At 49.3% G+C, this 21,363-nt stretch overlaps 1 protein-coding gene across 5 annotated transcripts in view; it reads right to left on the bottom strand.

Moving 5' to 3' along the window:
* Positions 1 to 21,363, bottom strand: part of LOC138989365 (uncharacterized) — a 99,358-nt gene that overhangs the window by 51,327 nt on the left and 26,668 nt on the right. For 4 of the 5 annotated variants that reach the window (XR_011465556.1, XM_070377331.1, XM_070377332.1 and 1 more), the window contains exons 3-5: positions 19,019 to 19,113; positions 18,273 to 18,498; positions 17,226 to 17,415 (exon numbers count right to left, since the gene is read on the bottom strand). Coding sequence is in view for 3 of the 5 variants with exons in the window: in XM_070377331.1 (XP_070233432.1) it covers positions 17,226 to 17,313 (88 nt within the window). In the remaining 2 variants the exon portion in view is untranslated. The remainder of the gene's footprint in view (positions 1 to 17,225; positions 17,416 to 18,272; positions 18,499 to 19,018; positions 19,114 to 21,363) is intronic. The other variant, XM_070377333.1, reaches the window with a different exon arrangement.

Below are 21,363 nucleotides of genomic sequence, written 5' to 3'. Positions count from 1 at the left end.
TCTCTTGTGTCTTTGGCAGATGGGTTCTTTGCCACTAGCAAAGAACTCTATTCAGTACTATACAGTAAAGTACACAAAAGCACAAACACTTGTTAAGGATGCACTCACAGGCCAAATGTATGCCAGACATGTGAACTAATTTACCTGATTGGACATGCAAATGCACATTTGCATCTTTGAAACTTTGCAACTTGAAGCTTTGTATGTAGGGGACTTACTATACACTTATCAGGAGTTGTGATGATTTTCAGAGACCATTTTTTTAGCCATCCTGCAAGTCTTTCTTGAGCTCCTTCTCTGAGGCCAGCCCTAGTAGGCACACTGAGGGGAATGCCGAAAAAGCACAAGCCAGTGTCCTCCATTTCACAGAGGAAACGGAGGCTCAGAGAGGGTAAGTCGCTTGCCTAAGGCCACACAGCTAAAGAGTGGAGGTGCCGGGAATTGAGCCCAACTGAGTCCAAAGACCATGGCCTCACAACACAGAGGTCAAGACTGTGGCCAAATCCAGCCACCACCTGACTTTATAAGTAAAGTCTTATTGGACCACAGACACACTCATTTGTTTACACCTTGTATAATGCTGCTTTTGCATCATAGAGACAGAGTCGGGTAGTTGCAATAGGGCTTGCATGACTTGCAAACCTTAAAATATTTACTACCTGGCCCTTTATAGAAAGTTTTCTGGAACCTGATTTTAGCATCCAGTCTATTTGCCCATCATCTCGTCATCACTGAACAACTCTTGCATGCCTGACATTGCCGGGTGCTGGTGATTCAGAGACAAATTACTTGTGGACTCAGCTGCTTCCCAGGTTAGCAGTGAGGCTGGCCCCATTTCACAGATGAGGAGACTGAGGTCTAGAACCACTGAGCTTCCCCAGAGAGCCAGGAGATTTGAGGCTGAAATGGATCAAACTCTAGTCTGGCTCTTCGTGCTGACCCACTCCACCATGTGGGCACTCCACGGGCCTCATGGGAAGGGCTCACACACGCACATTAGAACCCAACGAGAGGAAAGGGGTGGGGAGTGTGGGGAAAATTGATCTCACTCTCCCTATCTCTTTCAATCCCTTCCACCAATCCTCACATGTTGGAAGGCCACAGGAGGTGACAGCACCTCGTTTGGGAAGGAAAATAATGATACTAATGCCCACTAGTTCATTGACAGTTACCAAGTACTGTGTGCTAAGCACAGCGGATACTTTTCTTCATTTAATCTTACAGAGACACTGACAAGTGAGTGTTATAATCCCCCTGCCCCATTTTCTAGCTGGGGAAATGGAGACCACAGGGATCAAAGGACTCATCCAAGGTCACAATGGTCACAGAACTAGGAAGAGGTAGGACCAGAATTAGAAGCCAGGTCTGTCTGCTTCTGAGGTCCAGACAGGACATCCTGCCTCTGCCCTCTTTATGTTCAGGGTTTAGGGTCGGGGGACAGAGAGAATGGCTTTGCTTACTTGGAAAATTTTTATGTAAGTGGGAAAGTTTGATCCTGGGGCTCTCAGTCATACTGTTTGGGGGCTCTGGGCCTCAACCATGCACCCTCCTGTCTCCCTCTGTCTCTCCTAGGTCACTTCTGTACCCCGGGAGGCAATGACCAATAACAAGACCCCTCCCCACCCCAGGAACAACTGCTCTTTAAAGTGATTTAAACTGCAAAGGTAGCTGGTTTCCAGGGTGGAAATTGAGGCCTCTGCTGGCCAGGCACAGAGGACAAAGCTTTCCTAGGTCCATGAAGAAACACCCCAGAGAATACACTCTCTGGGCCATCTTACAAGACAGGGATCAGGCTTAAAGGCACAGGAAGGCAGCAGTGGTGTTGGGAGCGAGGCTCCTGGTTTCGCTCTGCCTCTAAGGCCTTGGCCAAGTCCTTCCAGTTCTCTGAAACAAGAGGGGGGACTTCCATAGTGGCCCAGAGGTTAAGATTCTGTGCTTCCAATGCAGGGGACGCAGGTTCAACTCCTGGCCAGGGAACTAAGATCCCACATGCCCAGGTGGTGTGGCCAAAAACTTAACAAATAAAACAAGAGGGTTTTGGAGTTACTGAGTGCTTGCATCTCAGATTGTTTGGACTACCAGCAGCGAGGGGTGGGGACAGAAGTTGGGATTCAAAGCTGTCACAGGTGGATGTGTTTGGAGGGGAGCAGACTCCCAGGAGATAACTTGGCCTCTTGGGACCTATCATCACTCACCTGGGTCTTCATCATCCTAGCCAAGCATACTCTCTCCCCTCCCTGAGTCCCCACACTTGGGCCTTCCTTCTCACTCCTGCATCAAGACAATCAGGGGTAGCTCAGGATTTCCCTGGTGGCCCAGTGGTTAAGAATCTGCCTGCCAATGCAGGGGACACAGGTTAGATCCCTGCTCAGGAAGATCCCACATGCCACAGGGCAACGAAGCCCATGCGCCACAGCTACTGAGCCTGTGCCCTAGAGACTGTGCTCTGCAGCAAGAGAAGCCACCACCATGAGAAGCCACCACCATGAGAAGCCAACTAGAGACTGGCCCTCGCTCTCCACGACTAGAGAAACCCTGCAGACAGCAATGAAGACCCAGTGCAGCCAAAACTAAATAAAAATACAATATTTTTTTTAAAAAGAGGTAGCTCAGGAGAATCCCCAGGAATTCTCACAATCCTGGTCCTCTGCCTCTCTCCTCCTTCTCCATCCTCAGAAATCACCCCTACTGGGCAGCCAGGCTGGGTGCCAGCCCTGTGCACCACACAGGATACTTGAACCCACTGCCCCCCATCCCTCGAGTACCAGATGCTCCACCATGCTCACCGCCCAAACCCCCAAAGCCCTCCGCAGTCCTCTGCCTCCACCCACCCCGCTGGTGTGTTTACTTAAGGCTGAATTCTATATCTGGAAGTTCATTAATTTTTTTGTGGGTGCCAAAATGTGGATCATTTGTGCTTATCCTCAACTAAATAAGTCAGGTCATAAGAGGTAATGCCATGGGTAGTGGAATGTAAACAAACACATTCTACCTCAATAAACATGCTAATTTCCAGCTATAATATTCACAAGTAAAAGATCCATCACGCCGACCCTATTTGGCAAAGGCAGCGGGCCTCATCCGTCAACGAGGGAGGCCCCCGCCAGTTCTCTGCGGGAGGGAAATAGTACAACTTAACTTGCTTGATGATGCCCTCGGGGAGAAACATGAGCCTCATAAATGAGCCTGGAAATGTGATAAAAGGATAATCTTGCATAAATGAGCCTATATCATCATTACCTGCACCGACCAAGGCCAGACGCGGGCTTTGAGGGATGGAGTCAGATGGCACATAAATGAAGGCCGAGGAGGCTGTACGCCAGGCCAGCGGGGACGCCCCATCCTCACCATGTCCCACGGGCCACCCTCGCCCAAGGCTGCCACCCAGCACGCGGGCGGGGCCGAGTGGAGGCTGCAGCCCTGTCTGGGGCTCAGGGTGCAGCCGTGGGAAGAGCAAGGACAGCCCAGGCCTCTCGCCTGAACACGAGAGCATCCTTGGCCAAAATGCCATCGGAAGGGGTCCAGGCCCTTTCATTGCCTCATAGAAACACCAAGGCATCGACCTAGGTTATTTACTCAATAATACTGATGGGTCACCTAGTAAATCCCAGGGCACTGAGACAGACACTTGGAAAATCAAAATAAGATGAAGCCTTTGCTTTTAAGAATTCACACCAACTTCCCTGGTGTGAATTGCAAAGTGGCTAAGAATCCACTTCGCAACGCAGGGGACTCCCTGGTTGGGGGAAATAAGATCCCATATGTGGGCAACTAAGCCCATGCAGTACAACTACTGAGCTTGTGCGCCTTCTGGACCACGCACCGCAGCTAGAGAGTCCGTGCATCGCCGCTAAGACCTGACGCAGCCAATAAATAAGTACTTTTTTTAAAAAAGAATTTACAGTGGGCTCAGGGAGACAAAGCAATTCCTCACAGCCTGCTTGGTCTGCAGTCAAGTGCAGAGGGTACACTGAGGATGGGAAGACCCCGTGGGCCTGGGTCTGCAGGGGAAGGTCAGGGCCACCGGTGCATAAAGGGCAGTGGGGCACCAGGCGAGGTGAGTGGTCATGAGCCAGGATCCATCGTCTCCCTGCGGCCCCCCTCAGGCCCCTCCCCATGCCCAGAGCTCCCAGGGATGCTGGCCCTGCCCCCACCCAGGGGTGTGCATCTCTTTCCTTGCCTGTGAGTCCTTTTAACAAATGACAAAGATGGGGGACAGGTGCACAGAACCTGTACATTGTTTTGGAAAGCTCTGGTGGAGATCTTGATGCTCCCTCCTGATCCTTTCCCTCCCTTCCCCCACCCAGAACCCTGCGGGTGCCCCCCCCCAACTGCTAGGAATGTTGGCAGCTACGGCCGCCCTCCTCCACAGAGAATTGCCTTTGGCCAAAGAGGAGCCACCTCACTTGGGAGGTCACCCCCACCTGCCCCTCTGACATCAGACTACATGACTCAGGGGTAGAGACTGGCCCCCTTGACCGAAAGGGTTGAGTGTCACACTCTGAGGTGCAGTTCCCACTCCAGAGCTCCCTGAGGGCCAGGCTGAGGCTGGACTCCAGCTAGCCCACACTCTTGCTGCCCCATCCTGCTCCCCCACTCCCTTCTCCCATGAGCACAACCCCTAATTAGCGGGGTGTCCAAACAACCGCATCAAAACACGGACAGAAGAGCTAACTAGACAATCCTCCGAAGAAGACATACAGGTGGCCAAAAAGCACATGAAGAGATGCTTAACATCACTAATTATCAGAGAAAAGCAAATCAAAACTACAATGAGGTACCACCCCACACCGGTCAGAATGCTGCTGCTGCTGCTGCTAAGTCACTTCAGTCGTGTCCGACTCTGTGCGACCCCATAGACGGCAGCCCGCCAGGCTGCCCCGTCCCTGGGATTCTCCAAGCAAGAACACTGGAGTGGGTTGCCATTTCCTTCTCCAATGCATGAAAGTGAAAAGTGAAAGTGATGTCGCTCAGTCATGTCCGACCGGTCAGAATAGCCATCAGCAAAAAGTCTACACACAATAAATGCTGGCAAGGGTGTGGAGAGAAGGGAGCCTCTCTGCACTGCTGGTGGGAATGCATATTGGTGCAGCCACTATGGAAAACAGTATGCAAGTAAAAAACACTAAAAACAGAGCTACCAGCAAGCCCACGCCTGGGCATATATCTGAAGAAAACTCAATTCAAAAAGATACATGCACCCCAGTGTTCATACTAGCACTATTTACAATAGCCAGGATGTGGAAGTAACCCAAATGTCCATCAACAGATGAATGGATAAGGAAGATGTGGTGTGTGTTCACACACACACACACACGCAATGGAATATTCCTCAGCCATAAAGAGAACGAAACAATGCCACTTGCTGCATCATGGATAAGCCTACAGTTTATCACACTATGTGCAGTAAATCAGACAGGGAAAGATAAATATATGATATCCCTCATATGTAATCTGATTTTTGAATATTGATACAAATGAACTCATTTACAAAACAGAAACAGACTTAAACAGATATCAAAAACAAACATGATTACCAACGGGGAAACACAGAGGGGAGTGATAAATAAGGAATATGTATATGAACATATACACACTACTATACACAGGATCAATAACCAACAAGGATTTGGAACACAAGCACAAGGAACGCTGCTCAGTATTCTATGATAACCTATATAAGAAAAGGATCTAAAAAAGAATGAATGTACGTACGTGCTATGCTCAGTCGCTCAGTCGTGTCTGCCTCTTTGCAGCCCCGTGGACTGTAGCCTGCCAGGCTTGTCTGCCCATACGTGTATAACTAAATCTCTTAGCTGTATATCTGAAACTAACATGACATTGTAAATGAACTATACTCCAATAAAACTAAAAAAAGACTTGAAATGATTGCTCTAAGTGGATAAAAATATCTGTGTATTGTGGGCAATGCATTTTCCTACACCCACACAGATGTATACAACATATTTCCTATAGTCATTTACCAACATTTTTTCTAGCTATGAAAATAAAATGATGATAAATAATAAAAGCTCTTTCTTAAGGATGTAAAAAAAAAGCTGTGTGTGTCCAAATCCCCATCTCAGGCTCTGCTTTTAGGGAGCCCAACCTCGGCACCCCGTTTTCCCTTTCAGTACCTGGTGCTTTCGTGCTATCGTCTCAAAAGCAGACTCGGAAACAGGCCCTCAAAGCACAGTGTGGAGGGGGCAATACCCCTGTTATGACTAAAGTGCTGGGGGTGGGGGCTCAGAGACAGCGGATAAACATGCCTCAGGGAGTCAGAGAGGGCTTCTCAGGACAGGGTGGGTGAATGGGAAGGGTGTTCTTGGCAAAGGGAACAGTACGCCCTTGGATTTCCAGAGCACTTTCAAGTATCCCATCACAGCAAATAGAACCAGGCAGGTAGAGTGGGAAGAGCTTGCTTTAGAAGCCCCCAGAACCACCACCAGGGTCAAGGGTGGCCAGCCCTCTTCCTATAGCAAACGCTTGTTGTAGGAATGGGTGAATATACGTAAACCAGTGAGCAAAATCACTGAGACTATTTCTCCTGTAGACAGCATTTTACCTACCTGCCATTTCCCAAGTGGTGCCAGCTCCCTCCCTAGACCAGAAATTCCTTTATAACAGGGACTGGGCTTAGGTATCGGGGTGTCACCACAAAGCCCATTTCTGCTCTTTGTACAGAACTGATGCTTAAGAAATACTTGTTCCATGGCCTTGAGGGGAGAAGGGGGTGTTTAGATGGATCAAGACCTCCATTCATTCACCAAACAACTTTGTGATGAGATTGTAAAATCAGTGACCAAGAACAAGGAAGAGAGGAAAGTGCTGTGCACCTACTGTGTGCAGGAATTACACTAGGTGCTTTCCTGTGCTGCCCTTTAAACCTCATGATAGGGACTTCCCTGGTGGTCCAGCGGTTAAGAATCCGCCTTCCAATGCAGGGGACTGGGGTTCGATCCCTGATCTGGGAACTAAGATCCCACACCCCGCGGGGAAACTAAGGCTGTGCGTCCTACCTAGAGAGCCCACATGCCACAACGAAGACCCAGCACAGCCAAAATCTATAAATTTTAAAAATAAATAAACCTCACCATAACCTGAGATGGTTATTATTACTGCCATTTTGCAGATGATGAAACTCCAAAGGGAGGAGATGTGCCGTTGACACGTAGGTGTATCTAGGTCCACATTCTGTGATCTTTCCATCCTCTCTCCCTTCCTTCAACCCCAGGGGAGGATATTTTAAAATCAAAGTTACAGAGGCCTGGAATAGGTTAACCAGATCTCTCTGGAGGCAGAAAATCTGGAAGTCCTCCAGGGATCCCTTTCAGCAGAGAACCCTCTGATTCACGCTGTCCAGGCCCAAGCAGCCCTGGTGGGCAGGAGATTCCCCTCCCAGGCCGAGGCCAGCTCTCCTGTGGCCCATCCACAACCGCGCCTCTAACAGAGAAAGCCATGCTTCCAGGGATTGGAGGATCCAGAACCTACTTTAGGGTTAATGTGCTGAAGGAGGGGGAAAAAAAAGGTATAAATGCTGTTGAAAAACTGAGCTGAGGAGCTCCTGGGAAACCTGAGCCGTTCAAGTCTTAGTCAAAAGTGCTGGCTGAGAAACTGTTGGTCCTTGCCAAGCCCAGCGAATGGAAGCTTGCACATTCCCGGGGCTGCGTGTTTCAAATACTTTCCGTGGTTTCACCAGTGGAGGGCCAGGAGAGAAGAATCTGTCATTACCAACTTGGGTCTGCAAAACAGCTTGGCCGGCGGGGAGCTGTGAAATCGCAGGAGGCGGGAAACCTGACTCAGAGCTTCAGGGATGCGAGAATGTGCAGCTGGGAGGGGGCACCCTGACCCCTAACCTCAGACTTGCAGTTGGGCGGGTTTGGGGAGGCGAGGGTGTCCTGCAGGGGTTGGGGGGGGGCATGAAACGTGATCCTTGGGCTCATGATGGTCCTACTCATGATGTTTCTTGCCAGCTCGCACAGTGACCACCCCTTCCTTTGGGGTAACAGCTTATGTGACTTTCTATCTGTTCTTCAGCAGTCCAGACTGCTGTTGAGCCCCTAGGTGCCACGCATCCTGCTGAACATCTAATACGATGAGCCTAGGATGTTAGCATGCTGACATCCCATGACTATTTTTCAAACTGGGAACTGACAGTCATAAAGACATAAGCATCACCCCGTTCTACACAAATGACCCAAACTTCAGCTCATCCTTTGTGTACAAAGGACCTACCACGTGCAGAGACGGGGATGCAAAGACGGAGAGAAGGTCTTTTTCTGAGAGGGGCTTTTTCAGAGACGGGCTCCAAAGTTTCATAGATTTACACCAATCTATGTTTTTCAAGGTACTGTTGTATCTGCCACCAAAGTTTTCTTATTAAACCATGTGAAGGACGAGGGGCAAGGATGAGTCACAGACCTGACCACAGGGAGGTGGTGGAGGGAGGGATGTGTGGCAGAAAGCACCCTCGGTCCAGCCTAACTCACAGTGGGATCCAGGAGGTCACTTCAGTCCCTTTAGGTCTTGGTTTCTGCAGAACACACTGTCCACGTGAGTGTTGTCCTGCTGTGCGCCATGGCCATCATGTCAGTGGCTTCTTCTTGCAGCCTCTGCCACTCTCTGCCCGAAGGCCCCCTCTGGCTGCAGAAGGATGCAGCATCGACGGGTGGGGCAGGTCAGGAGTGCAGGAGCAGCCCTCTACAAGAGACAGGAGTGGGGGATAAAGAGCCCACGTCCCATCCCCTTCACCAGGACAACTCTGCAGGTGTGCGTTACTGGAGCCCTGACTACCCACAGGATCCTCTGCTCATCAAGCACCCCGTGTTCTCTCCTTCCCTTCCCCCTCTTACGACCCCACTGGTGCTTCCTGAGATCACCTCCCAAATAACCTGTGTGCATGTGTGTGCTCAGTCTTGCCCAACTCTGTGCGACCCATGGACTGCAGCCCGCCAGGCTCCTCTGTCCACGGGATTCTCCAGGCACGATACTGGAGTGGGTTGCCGTGCCCTCCTCCCCCTACCTGCACTCAAATCCCATTTGGTGCTCCACCTCTTGGGGGGAGCCAAACTGAACACTTCTCCTTGTCTGAAAGGAGGAATCCAGGCCAGAAGGGGCTTTGGCCATTATTCGTGATAACCCCATTATTGCATAGAAGGAGGGATCGAGGCCCACAAAGGGGAGCCACTGTCTCCCTAGTGATGACCTTCCCGCTTCGTCCCCAGGTCTCAGGAGAGCAGCCGTGACACATCCAACTGGACCTGCCTCTAGCCGGGAGCAAGGCTCAGGAGGTCAGGCCCAGCGCCCAGGGGCAGTCGGGCACCAAGGTGGGGAGCCCCTGGGTTACGAGTTCCCTGGTGGCCAAGGCCCTAAGTGGTCCCTTGGAAGCCCTGAGCACAGGGGTCCTGCAGAACTACAGAAGCGAGTGGGCCACAGCCTGAGGGCCTCGGCCCCTCCCTCAGCACCTTGACCAGGTGGCCCCCTCATCGCCCCAGGCCCCTCTCCTCCACTCCGCATCACACACAGAGGTGAAACCACACAAGAGGCCCTCAGTTTGCCTGCCTCGAGCCCCAACACGTGCCGCCCCCTCTAGTGAGACGGTGCTCCCCTCCCTCCCCACAGCCAACTCCTCCTCCACCTTCAAAGAGCTCAGGCTTCTCCAGGCTTCTTCTTCCTCGACATCCGCCACGCTCTCCCACCAGGAGTCGCCCCCTCCACGGGGGGTCTGGGACACTCCAGTCCTGCACCTCTCCAGCGCCTTGTCCCTGGGGAACCACTATGACAAGTCTGCACTATGTCTTCCCCATAGCTCTCTGAGGGCAAGGTTTGGGCTTTCGTACCTTTTTAAAAAATTTATTGGGCTGCCCTGGGTCTTAGTTGCAATGTGCAGGCTAAGTTCCCTGACCAGGGATGAAACCCAGGCCCCCTACATTGGAAGCGTGGAGTCTCAACTACTGGACCAAGAGGGAAGTCCCCTCATGTACCTTTTTTTATCCTCAGATGCTGGCTTTCATGGCTCTAGAATGTTTGCTGAGTGACAAGTGTAGGAAAATCATTTGAAACAGGTAGAAACCCCAGAACCATTGTCCTTCCCCATCTTTGATGTTTCTTTTTCCTCGGTTGGCCATAGAAACACTGGAGCCAAAGAGAAGCTCTTATAGAGCAGGGAGAAGGTTGCTGGGGGTGGGGGGGTTGGTGAGAGAGGCCAGTCAGGCCCCGTGGGAGGAGGAGGGAGCAGGAGGGGCTGGGCAGGCAGTGGGTCCTGGGCTTAACCTGCAGGGAGCCTGATGGAGAGACCAAGACCAGGAGTCTGGGGCCCCACACCAGAACCTCAGAGAGCCATTCTGCCACATCACACAGCTCCATGGCAAGAGGTGTTCAAGAGAGTGACCCTGTGATAGGTGCCTTCCTGGGACATTTCTAGAAGTGTGGTGGTTTTCAAAGCTTTTCTAGCTATGGAATCCAAACAAAATCCCATCTAGATGTCCAACATGTAAATATTGTCCCAGTTGAACTGGGGGAACACATGGGTAGAATTGCCAGTCCTCCCAGCGACCCCTTATCCTGAGGCAAACCATTCTGAGAGTCCCCCAGGGCTCCACAGAGTTGTTTTGAAACCACTGGCCAAGTTGCAGGAGCTGGATTATGTCTGAGGACCCAGGTTCTCATCCCACTCTGCTATTTCAGGCTGTGTGACTCTGGACAAGTTACCTCACCTCTCTGGGCATAGGTGTCTTCATCCCCACAATGGAGAAGATAACATCTGCCTCACAGGGTTGCTGAGAGGCTCAAAGGGTAACCAGGGAAGTTTTGCACCTTACTGTGGTCACACATAAAATTTGTTGTCAGGAGGCCCAGAAGGACATGAGAAATTGTGTGTCATCTTGAAAAAGGAGCTCTGAGAGGGGTTAGGTCCTGGGCTGCAGAGCAGACACATGGCTAGGAGACTTGTGGTTGCCTTTCTTTCTGGGGTTTCAGGCCGTACGTGCTCACGAGGCATCCCTTCGCCCCAGACCTCATTACCCAGCCAGCTGGGGCTCTTGCATCGTCATTGTTTCTCTTCCCTGGGTGTGGAGCTGAGACACGTGAGCATGGAAAATTCTTCCCCTCACTGCTCCACCAGTCAAACCCCAGCAAACCTTAGTCCCAGCCCGGACCGTGGACCCCTAAAGGGAAATGGAGGCAGAGCGTTCTGGCTCCAGGAATCAGCTAATGGAACCTTGTTAATTACTATGTAAATTACTTTAATAGCCTGGATCCCCTTCAGACAATTGTTTGGGGGCTTAAGGCCCTGGACTGGGAAGATGGGGTCTCTGTTGAGGGGAAAGAGCAGCCTTTCCTTGGCCCAAGACCCTCTTGTATGGTTTCCCACGGGGCAGAACAGATGCACAGATGGGGAACTGGAGGAAAAGATGGGTTCACATCTGCCCCTGGACGGTGGGATCCTGAACGTGACACTGAGATGGAGGAACCGACGCCATCCTTGAAGGCGGGAACTGGAAAGGACCTCAGATGGTCTCTAGTGTACCCTCACCCCCTTATTGCATCCAGGAGAAACAGAAGCCCAGAACAGGTGAGTGACTTGTCCAAAATCACACAGCAAGGTGACTGGACAGGCAAGGACTAGTCTCCTATCTCCAGCTCATGCAAGCATGCTCACTCAGTCATGTCTGACTCTGCGACGCTGTGGACTGTAGCCCCCCAAGGCTCCTCTATCCATGAGATTTCCCAGCCAAGAACACTGGAGTGGGTTGCCATTTCCTCCTCCAGGGGATCTTCCTGACCCAGGGATCGAACTCACATCTCCAGCATCTTCTGAATTGGCAGGCAGATTCTTTACCACTGTGCCACCTGGGAACTCCAGTATTTTTATTTATTTATTTGACTGCACCAGATCTTAATCGCAACACACGAGATCGAGTTCCCTGACCAGGGATTGAACCCACTGGACCACCAGGGAAGTCCCCATCTACCCCAGTGGTTCTCAAACAGGCACCTGTGGGATGAGCTGGACCCAGGGGTCCTGTCTAAAACATCATATAGTGAGACTTTCCCAGGGCACAAGAAAATAATTCAAAGGTAGGCATTTTACTACTGCCAGGTTTATAATAAATAGCTAATGAGAGCCTGCTGATGGCACAGGGAGCTCAGATCAGGGCTCTGTGGTGACCTGGACGGGTGGGATGGGGTGGTGGGAGGGAAGTCCAAGACGCAGGAGTGTATGTATACATACGGTCGATTCACTTCAATATACAACAGAAACTAACACAGCAGTGTAAGGCAACTATACTAATTTAAAAAGAGAGAAACGGTTTCTTGATTTTAAGTTCAATGTCTCTTTTAAAAAAGATATACTATCTTGCAGACATGATATATAGTTATATTTTCTTCCACAGATGTGCCTTTGTATTATGGAACTGAGCATGTAAAAATGTCCTATTAAGGATACCACGACCTTTATGACCCTCTAACCGGAGGGAAAACCTCAGTGCTGAAGCAATTTTTTATCTCAATTTTCCAGATGCGGGAAGAGAGGCAAAGAGATGCTAACAGACTTGCCTTAAGACTTCTGACTGATCTCTGCTCTTTCCGCCACTCCACTTACTAGAAGTATGTGTAAACAAGGAGTGAACAGGGTCTGGGAAAGGAGTGGGGAATCGTGAGGATACTAATACTATGGGGCTGGGGCCAGGATGCTGAGCTCATAAAGAAGGCGTGTAAGTATTTAACAGGCTTCTCCTGGCTGCTTGGGCACAGGCTCCTCTCTGCAGCACAGGCTGAGTTTCAGCAGGTCTGCTGGCAAGATGAGGGTGGGACTGGAGTGGTTTTACTATAATTTTGAAACTTTAATTAATCTCTCCATCCGAAACTTTATTATCTTTCTTTTCCTACCCCTTCAGGATTGAAGAATATCAAAGAGAAGAGGGGACTGAAACCTGAGCAGCACCCTTCAGGGCCCTCCTGGGTTCAAAAGCCCCCTCCGTGTCCCACTCCATGTTTGTAGAATTAGACTTTAGTCTCTTAGGCTTCCCTGAGTTCCAAAGAGCAGACTCAAGGAGTTAACTATTAGGACAACAGAATCACAGGCCCCCTAGTTCCTCCTGAAGGGATACAGACAACAATCTGATTCATATCTGTGTTCTATAGAAACTAAGACCCCCACCCAGGTGGAGGATGGTAACTTCATGCTGACCACAAGCCCTGGACCCTAGACTGGTTCGAACCAGTAGACTGTGATTCCCATAACCTCACCCCAGTGAATCAGAAGAAGGCCCACGTGCTGATCATGCATCCTAAGACCCCCACCCCTCACACCGTCTTTAAAAACCCTAGCCTGAAAGCCATGGAGGAGTCTGGGTCTTCAGAGCATGAGCTGCCCATTCTCCTGGCTTGGCGCCTGGCAAATAAACCACTTCACTGCAAGCACCTGCGGTCAGAGTTCAGCTTTCCGCACCTCAGGCACGCAAGCCCCTGCTCAGTAACAACATGGCAGCTCTGTGGTCACTAACTGTGACCTCGGCAGGTGGCATCACCTGCCTGAGTCTTGGTCCTTCATCTGAAAAATGAGGACAAGGATACTTACCTCACAGGATGGCTGAAAGAATGAAAGGAGATGGTGCTACGCACTTGGTACACAAAGCTATCGCTCGCCTTCTCCCTCTTTCCGTCTAACATACAGATATACATATTTTTGGTGACTCGGATGGTAAAGAATCTGCCTGTAATGTGAGAGACCCAGGTTGGATCCCTGGGTCAGGAAGATCCCTGGAGAAGGGAATGGCAACCCACTACAGAATTCTTACCTGGGAAATCCCATGAACAGAGGAGCATGGTGGGCTACAGTCCATGGGGTTGTAGGACACGATTGAGAGATTAACAATTTTAAATTAGGGTCAGGTGTGCCGCCTTGGGGTGGGTCACTGTGTTCCTGCAAGACCACCACAGCTCCCCCAGGCCAAGTGCCATCCTCGTGCCCTCACTAGAGGCCCTGAGTGCCCAGAAAGGCTCTCCCAGAGCCTCCCTCTGGGGTACTGCAGTCCCAGCTCCCTCTGCCAGCTCCAGTGCTCCCCTCGGTGCTTTCGCCACCCCACTCCCATTTGGGAAGCCTTCGGTTGCCTCCAGAGCCAGCTGTCCTTGTCATCATCGCCTCTGAGAGGACACAGGCGGCCCCTCCTCCCCTCTCTCCACAGCCTCAGACAGCTGCTTGAGCATCACCTCAGCCAGGTTCTGTGTACTCCAGGAATCTGCTGGAAGGAACAGCAGGACTGTCTTAACCTTGGGCTCTGCCCCTAGAAATGAGACAACATCACTGTTTCCACCACAAACACGGGAGGGGAGAGGCAGCAGGGACTATTAATGTTTGTGATCCCGATAAAGACACAGATATGATGTTCTGTATAGACAGTGCCAGGCTCCCTTTCGGGTATCTGACGAGCTGTGTCCCCTACTGTGACTGCCATCTCCTCTTCCCTTGCTCACGTCAGGGGACATTTCTATGGAGAAACCCCTTCCCACCCCACCCCCAGCCAAGCAAGGCTCCAAGTCCCTCACCCCAGCACTTCCAGAGGGGCAGCTGTTTCTTGCTCACCTCCTATCTCTGCACACTGGGTTGCGCTGTGAGAAGGGAGGAGCCACGTCTTTTGGCTATAGGTCAGTCAGTTCAGTTGCTCAGTCGTGTCTGACTCTTTGTAACCCCATGGTCCGCAGCATGCCAGGCCTCCCTGTCCATCACCAACTCCCAGAGCTTACTCAAACTCATGTCCATCGAGTTGGTGATGCCATCCAACCATCTCATCCTCTGTTATCCCCTTCTCCTGCCTTCAATCTTTCCCAGCATAAGGATCTTTTCAAATAAGTTAGTTCTTAGCATCAGGTGGCCAAAGTATTGGAGTTTCAGCGTCAGTATCAGTCCTTCCAATGAATAGTCAGGACTGATACTGGTTGGATCTCCTTGCTGTCCAAGGGACTGTCAAGAATCTTCTCCAATACCACAGTTCAGAAGCATCAATTCTTCAGCACTTAATTTCTTTATGGTCCAACTCTCACATCCATACATGACCACTGGAAAAACCATAGCTTTGACTAGAGGCTACAGGTAACAGAATCCAACTAAAGCTACTTAATCAGGAAATGGAATCTGCTGGAAGGCCATGAACACAGTTTAAGAGGGGCCCACAGAGCTGCAGCTGGCCTTAGGATGGGCTGCAACCAGACACGGCCCCCTCACTGGGCTTCCCCTTCATCTTTCAGCCCTGCTTCCTTCTCCTCTCTCTGAAGGATTTTATAATGAAAGTTTATTCTCACCCCCCTAACATGAGAGATCTACTGTTTCCAAAGTGAGAAACTGACAGTCCACTGCGCACAGTTTAAAAGTAAGTGGTCAAGTGGATAGGAATCTGCCTGCCAATGCAGGGAACACGGGTTCAGTCCCTGGTCTGAGAAAATCCCACATGCCTTGGAGCAACTAGCCTGTGTTGCTAGTTGCCACAACTACTGAGCCCGTGGGCCTAGAGCCTGTGCTCTGCAAAAAAGAAGCCACTGCAATGAGAAGCCTGTGCACTGCAACCAGAGAAAGCTCAAGCAAAGGAGCAATGAAGACCCAGCACAGCCAAAAACAAATAAATAATTTTTTAAAGTAATATTTTTAAAAAGGTGGTCAAAAGCTGCTAAGATAACCACAGGTCCTCCCATTAAGTCCTTCCCCACAAGTGTAGGAGTCCTTACCAGCATAATGAGAAATGCTAACAGTTGCCACTGATGGTGCACTTACCATGGGCCAGGCCACCATGCTTAACACTGTATGTGGATAATCCCCTCAAACCTTGTAGCAGATATCTGTGCATGCGTGGGTGCTAAGTAGCTTCAGTCGTGTCCGACTCTTTGCAACCCCATGGACTGTAGCCCACCAGGCTCTTCTGTCCATGGGATTCTCCAGGCAAGAATACTGGAGTGGGTTACCATTTCCTGCTCCAGGGGATCTTCCCAACCCAGGGATCAAACTGGAGTCCCTTATGTCTCCTACATTAGCAGGTCAGTTCTTTACCACTAGCACCCCCTGGGAAACCCCACCAGATATCTGAGAGAGGCTCTACTTTTATCTGCATTTTACAGATGAGAAAAATTGAGGATTAATAACTCCCTGGTAAGTTTCAGGCTCTGAAGCCCTGAGATGCGCTGTGTCATGTCAGCCTGTGGGTGTGGTACACAGTATTTCTATGTGTGTTACGCACTTAGAATCAATCCATCTGCCAGCGTTGACAGGTGTGCACATACATATGTGCCCTCAGGGGTGCTATGCACACACGCACACATGTGGCCAGCGCACACCTGCAGTGGGAGACTGTGGAGGGAAGTACCCCCACTGGGTTTGGCTGGTTCGCACCCCAAGGAGTGCTGGTGAAACTTCACTCACCCACCACTCTTCGGTGACCATTTTTCTTAATGAAAAATTCAGCAAACACGAATGACTGTCAAGCTCCGGGGAGGTCTGCATGCTTGGCGGCTTTAGCAGATGAAGCCCCAGGGAGACAAGCAGGCTCACGGCATTCATTGATCCCACCCTCATCAGGGGGCTCCCGGAAGCCACCATTCAGGGAAAAATATGAGGCTTCGAAAGACACAGGAGACCTCAGCAGCTGCCTTCCCTTGGCCTTTCCCTCCCACTAAGCAGGCTCCCCAACCCTTGTCTCCAGCCCCCCTCTTCCATGCTACCGCCAGAACTACCTTCAGAAAATGCATTTCATCCCCATCATGGGCCCACTCCACAAACCTCCATAGTTCCCTATCACCCTGAACATAAAACTCATCTGCAAACCCAGCTTTCCTCCACCACCTGGCCTCAACCAGCTTTTCCAGAAAACCCTTCCAGGTAGGTGCCATGGCCAGTACCAGGTTGAGGGGCAAGATGTCCAGAGCACAAAATTTATGGAGGCCCTCACTCTTGGGGTCCAGCTCATCCCTCTCGCTGGCCATCCTCGGCCACCCCAGCACAGGAGCAGGCATACCCACGGGCTGCTCAGGCTGAACTAACGGTACGACAGGAAAATCCAGCAAAGCCTTGCAGTGCCAGCTCAGTGCAGGGCTTCCCTGGGCATCCTGTCACCTGGCCTCAGAGAAGCCCCACTGTGAAAGCAGGTACCTCCCTGCCCTGAGTCTGAGGCGCTAAAGCCACAGGACCAGTGCACAACAAACAACAAGCTTTAAGATTCCCTGGGGTGAGGACCTACCATGGGGAAGCTGCTGGAGGCCTGTCACCTTGTTAACACTCGTGATGATCCAGGGCAGGTGGTGCTGCCCTCCATCCTCTTTGCTCATGGATCACGGATTTGCCAAAGCTCCTGCTCAATGAAATGTACTTTGTAGTGTGGAGAAAAGGGACCGCTCCCGCACTGTTGGTGGGAATGTAAATTGATACAGCTACAACGGAAAACAGTATGGAGATTCCTTAAAAAACTAGGAATAAAAGCACCATATGACCCAGCAACCACACTCCTAGGCATATATGCTGAGGAAACCAAAATTGAAAAGACAAATGTATCCCATTATTCATTGCAGCACTATTTACAATAGCTAGAACATGGAAGCAACCTAGATCTCCATCAACAGATGAATGGATAAAGAAGCTGTGGTACATATACACAATGGAATATTACGCAGCCATAAGAAAGGAACACGTATGAGTCAATTCTAATGAGGTGGATGAACCTAGAGCCTATTATACAGACTGAAGTGAGTCAGAAAGAGAAAGATAAATATCGTATACTAGTGCACATACATGGTACTGAAGAATTTATTTGCAGGACCCACTCCAGTGTTCTTGCCTGGAGAATCCCAGGGATGGCAGAGCCTGGTGGGCTGCCATCTATGGGGTCGCACAGAGTCGGACACGACTGAAGTGACTTAGCAGCAGCAGCAGTGGAGAAACAGACACAGAGAATAGACACAGGGAGAGAGGAGGAGAGGGTGAGATGTGTGGAGAGGCTAACGTGGAAACTTACATTCCCATATGTAAAATAGATAGCCAACAGGAATTTGCTGTATGTCTCCAGAAACCCAAACAAGGGCTCTGTATCAACCTAGAGGGGTGGGATGGGGAGGGAGATGCGAGGGAGGTTCAAAAGGGAGGCAATATATGTATACCTATGGCTGATTCATGTTGAGGTTTGACAGAAAAAAAAAAAAAATTCTATAAGCAATTATCCCTCAATTAAAAAATAAATATTTACAAATAAAAGAGGGGGAAAAAGAAATATATAACCCCCATCAATGCTTACCATGCCTTCCGGGTCACTGGTGGACATTCGAAGAGTGGCCCCACGTGCAAATTCCCAGCTGAAGTCCAGCAAGCCGACCGATGCTCCACCCTCCTGTTTCAGCTCACACTGTTAACATGTCCTTTCCGTGATCCATCTAGTGCAGGGCTCTTCACAATTTTGTGCTTTTTGTGAGTGATTTAGCTCTTTCAAATGGCCCCAAACATCGTGCTGAAGTGCTCTCTAACTGCAAGAAAGTTGTGATGTGCATTACAGAGAAAACAGGTGTGTTAGAGCAGTTGCGTCAATTTTGAATGAACAATATATATCAAGCAATGTATCTGAGCAGAAATACACATAAAACAAGGTTAAGTTTGATCAACTGAAAAAAATGTGATCAGAGGTTCACAAAAGGCTTCCCAGGTGACTCAGTGGTAAAGAATCCATCTCCCAATGCAGGAGATGCAGGTTCAATCCCTGGGGCAGGAAGATCCCCTGGAGAAGGGAATGGCAACCTGCTCCAGTATTTTTGCCTGGAAAATCTCATGGACAGAGGAGCCCGGCAGTCTATAGTCCATAGGGTTGCAAAGAGTCAGATACAGCTAAGCGATTGAGCGCGCACGCGCACACACACACACACACACACATGCTATTTCAGTGTTCCAAGCTACTTTACAGAACATGACTACCCCGAATAACAAGAATCAGCTGTGTTTTCACTCCTTGCTGGTAAAGAAACTAGGGCCTAGACAAGCTAAGTCACTCACCTGGGCTTGCACAGCCAGTGAGTTGCAGCTCACTCTGAGAGGAGTCAGAAACAAGCCCTCTGCTCTTTTATGAGGTGGAGGTAAATGCTGGTGACCTGGGACATAAGTGAGGGAGCAGACGCAGATTTGTCATTAAATGGTATTAGCTAGTTTCTTTCAATCTTTATGACTGGATATAAGTGAAAGCCTGGGCTTGGTGTGCATCAGTCCTCAACACCTCTCAAATTCTCCTGATAAACCACCGTTTTTAACACACAGAAAGCAGCCATCAGGTCCAGAGCCTCCAGCAGGTAGAATGGTCTAGCTGGAAGTGGGTAACAATTATTTTTATACTGGCTTTCAAATAAAATTCTTGCCATAAATACTGGGTCATTATAATAGTTTTAACACTCCACAAAGCGATAGAAAGTTTCTTTTCAGATAGATTTCATTAAGTAAATATTTAAATATTTAAGGAGTGTAAATATTTAAAGAAAAATGTTAACAGTTGTAAGGAAAACTCCAGAGGTGGCATGTAGTGGTATGTGGATGAGTCAAAAATCAGGAAGGTGATTTGTGAATGACTGATGTTCTGGGGGGGCTGGCAAAATTCTGTTTCCTGATCTGGATGCTGACTATAAAAGGTTTATTAAAACATTTAATGGTTTATACCACAGTGGCTTACCACTAACAAACTACTTATTCTATAGTTCTGGAGGTCAGAAGTCCACGATGGGTTGGTAGGGCTCTGTCCTTTGAAGAATGCTACAAGAGAATCTGCTTCCTTGTCCTTCCCATTTTCCAGAATGGAAATGCCTGCCCTCTTTGGCTTGCAGCCTCTTCCTCCATCTCCAAAGCCAACCGAAAAACCTCTCTCCTGTCTCCTTCTTTCCTCTGTAAGGACCCTGTGGCTATGTTAGGTCCATTTGGGTAACGCAGGACCACCTTCCCATCTCAAGATCCCTAACCACATATCCAGAGTCCCTTTCTGCCAGGTAAGTAAGGTACTCACAGGTTCTGCAGTGGGGATGTGAACATCGTTGGGGGCCATTTTTCTTCCTACCACACATGGAAGGACGTTTAGGGAGGAGGGATGTGCACGTGTGGGTGTGTGCAGAGTCTGTGGAGCTGGGCACTTGGTAACTAAGGCTCCTCCATGCACACAGCATTCCAGCACAGTCAAGTGTGCAGCTGCCATCTGCCACTGTCCCCTCAAAGCCTCCCTCTGCAGCCTAGCTGCAGCCAGCAAGGTCACCTTTCCCTCCCAGCTGAGACCAGGGAAGACTGGAGGGTTGGGGAGCCCCATGCTGGGGAGCTGGGCAGTGGATGGCCCAGGTGGGAGGGTGGCCCCAGCCCACCCTCAGTGGTCACTCTGTTCAATTGTTCCTTGAAGGGTTCCTGCAGCAAACCCACGGCAGGTTCATTGTCTGAATTCACGGGGAATCATTCAGTCACAATTCTGGATACCACAAGTCTCCCCCATCCTAGTTTAGCTGGGTTTGGGGTTTTACAAAGTGCTGATCCATCTGCCCTCCTGATCGCATCATGTACTTTCAAAACTGGGATTCCCTGGGACTTCCCTGATGGTCCAGTGGTTAAGAACTGTAAAAAAGAAGTTGTTAACACACTTCATGGCCTCTTTTCTCTATAAATTACAATATTCTTAATAAGAATATAGTTGGTTGCTTTTTTTTTTTTTTCTGCAGAGGTACCTGATAAGCTTAGAGAAGATTCTGCTAAATGGAGGATATTTTCAATTCTAATTTATTTAGGTGGGAATGATTAACTATTTCAGCCCCAACATTTTCACAGATAGTGTATTTCCATTTAGAATACATTTAACAAATGTTATGCAAAGATAAAACTCTCATATAAGTTGACTTTATAATTCTTTTTAATATTTTGCCAGTTATAAATGCTGCAAAACCATAAACTTCTGTCTTCTCTTCAATCCAAGTACAAAATATAAATTTTCTCAATTTAAGTAGGAAATCCATCAAAAGAGTCTTCCCACAAATGAAGGCATTCTAAAGAAAAATTTGAGAATCTCTAAATTAAATCTTGGCCACCATTCATGCTCTAGTTACTTAATTTGTTCAGCAACTCCCTTGCTTTTGAGAGATATGTGAAAATGTTTTCCAGTGTGAAATAACTGAAATTTGATGAAAGCTTGGCTTACAGTACCTTAATTTTGATAAAAGTTAAAGTTTATTTTGGCAGGCTTGTTGAACACTCTGACTAAAGGTTTTCAATTGCTTTTGAACAAAATTTAGAGGATTCATTTACAAAATGTTCAATTCCATTGTAAACACTTAAAATGATTTACAAAGTAATTCTTCAAAGGCTCAAACAGTTGAAAAATTTGA

This window comes from Bos mutus, chromosome 10 (genome assembly GCF_027580195.1).
Source record: "Bos mutus isolate GX-2022 chromosome 10, NWIPB_WYAK_1.1, whole genome shotgun sequence".
Taxonomy (NCBI): Eukaryota; Metazoa; Chordata; class Mammalia; order Artiodactyla; family Bovidae; genus Bos; species Bos mutus.
Note: the sequence above shows the minus strand (reverse complement) of the source record. Positions and strands in the feature narration are given on the sequence as shown.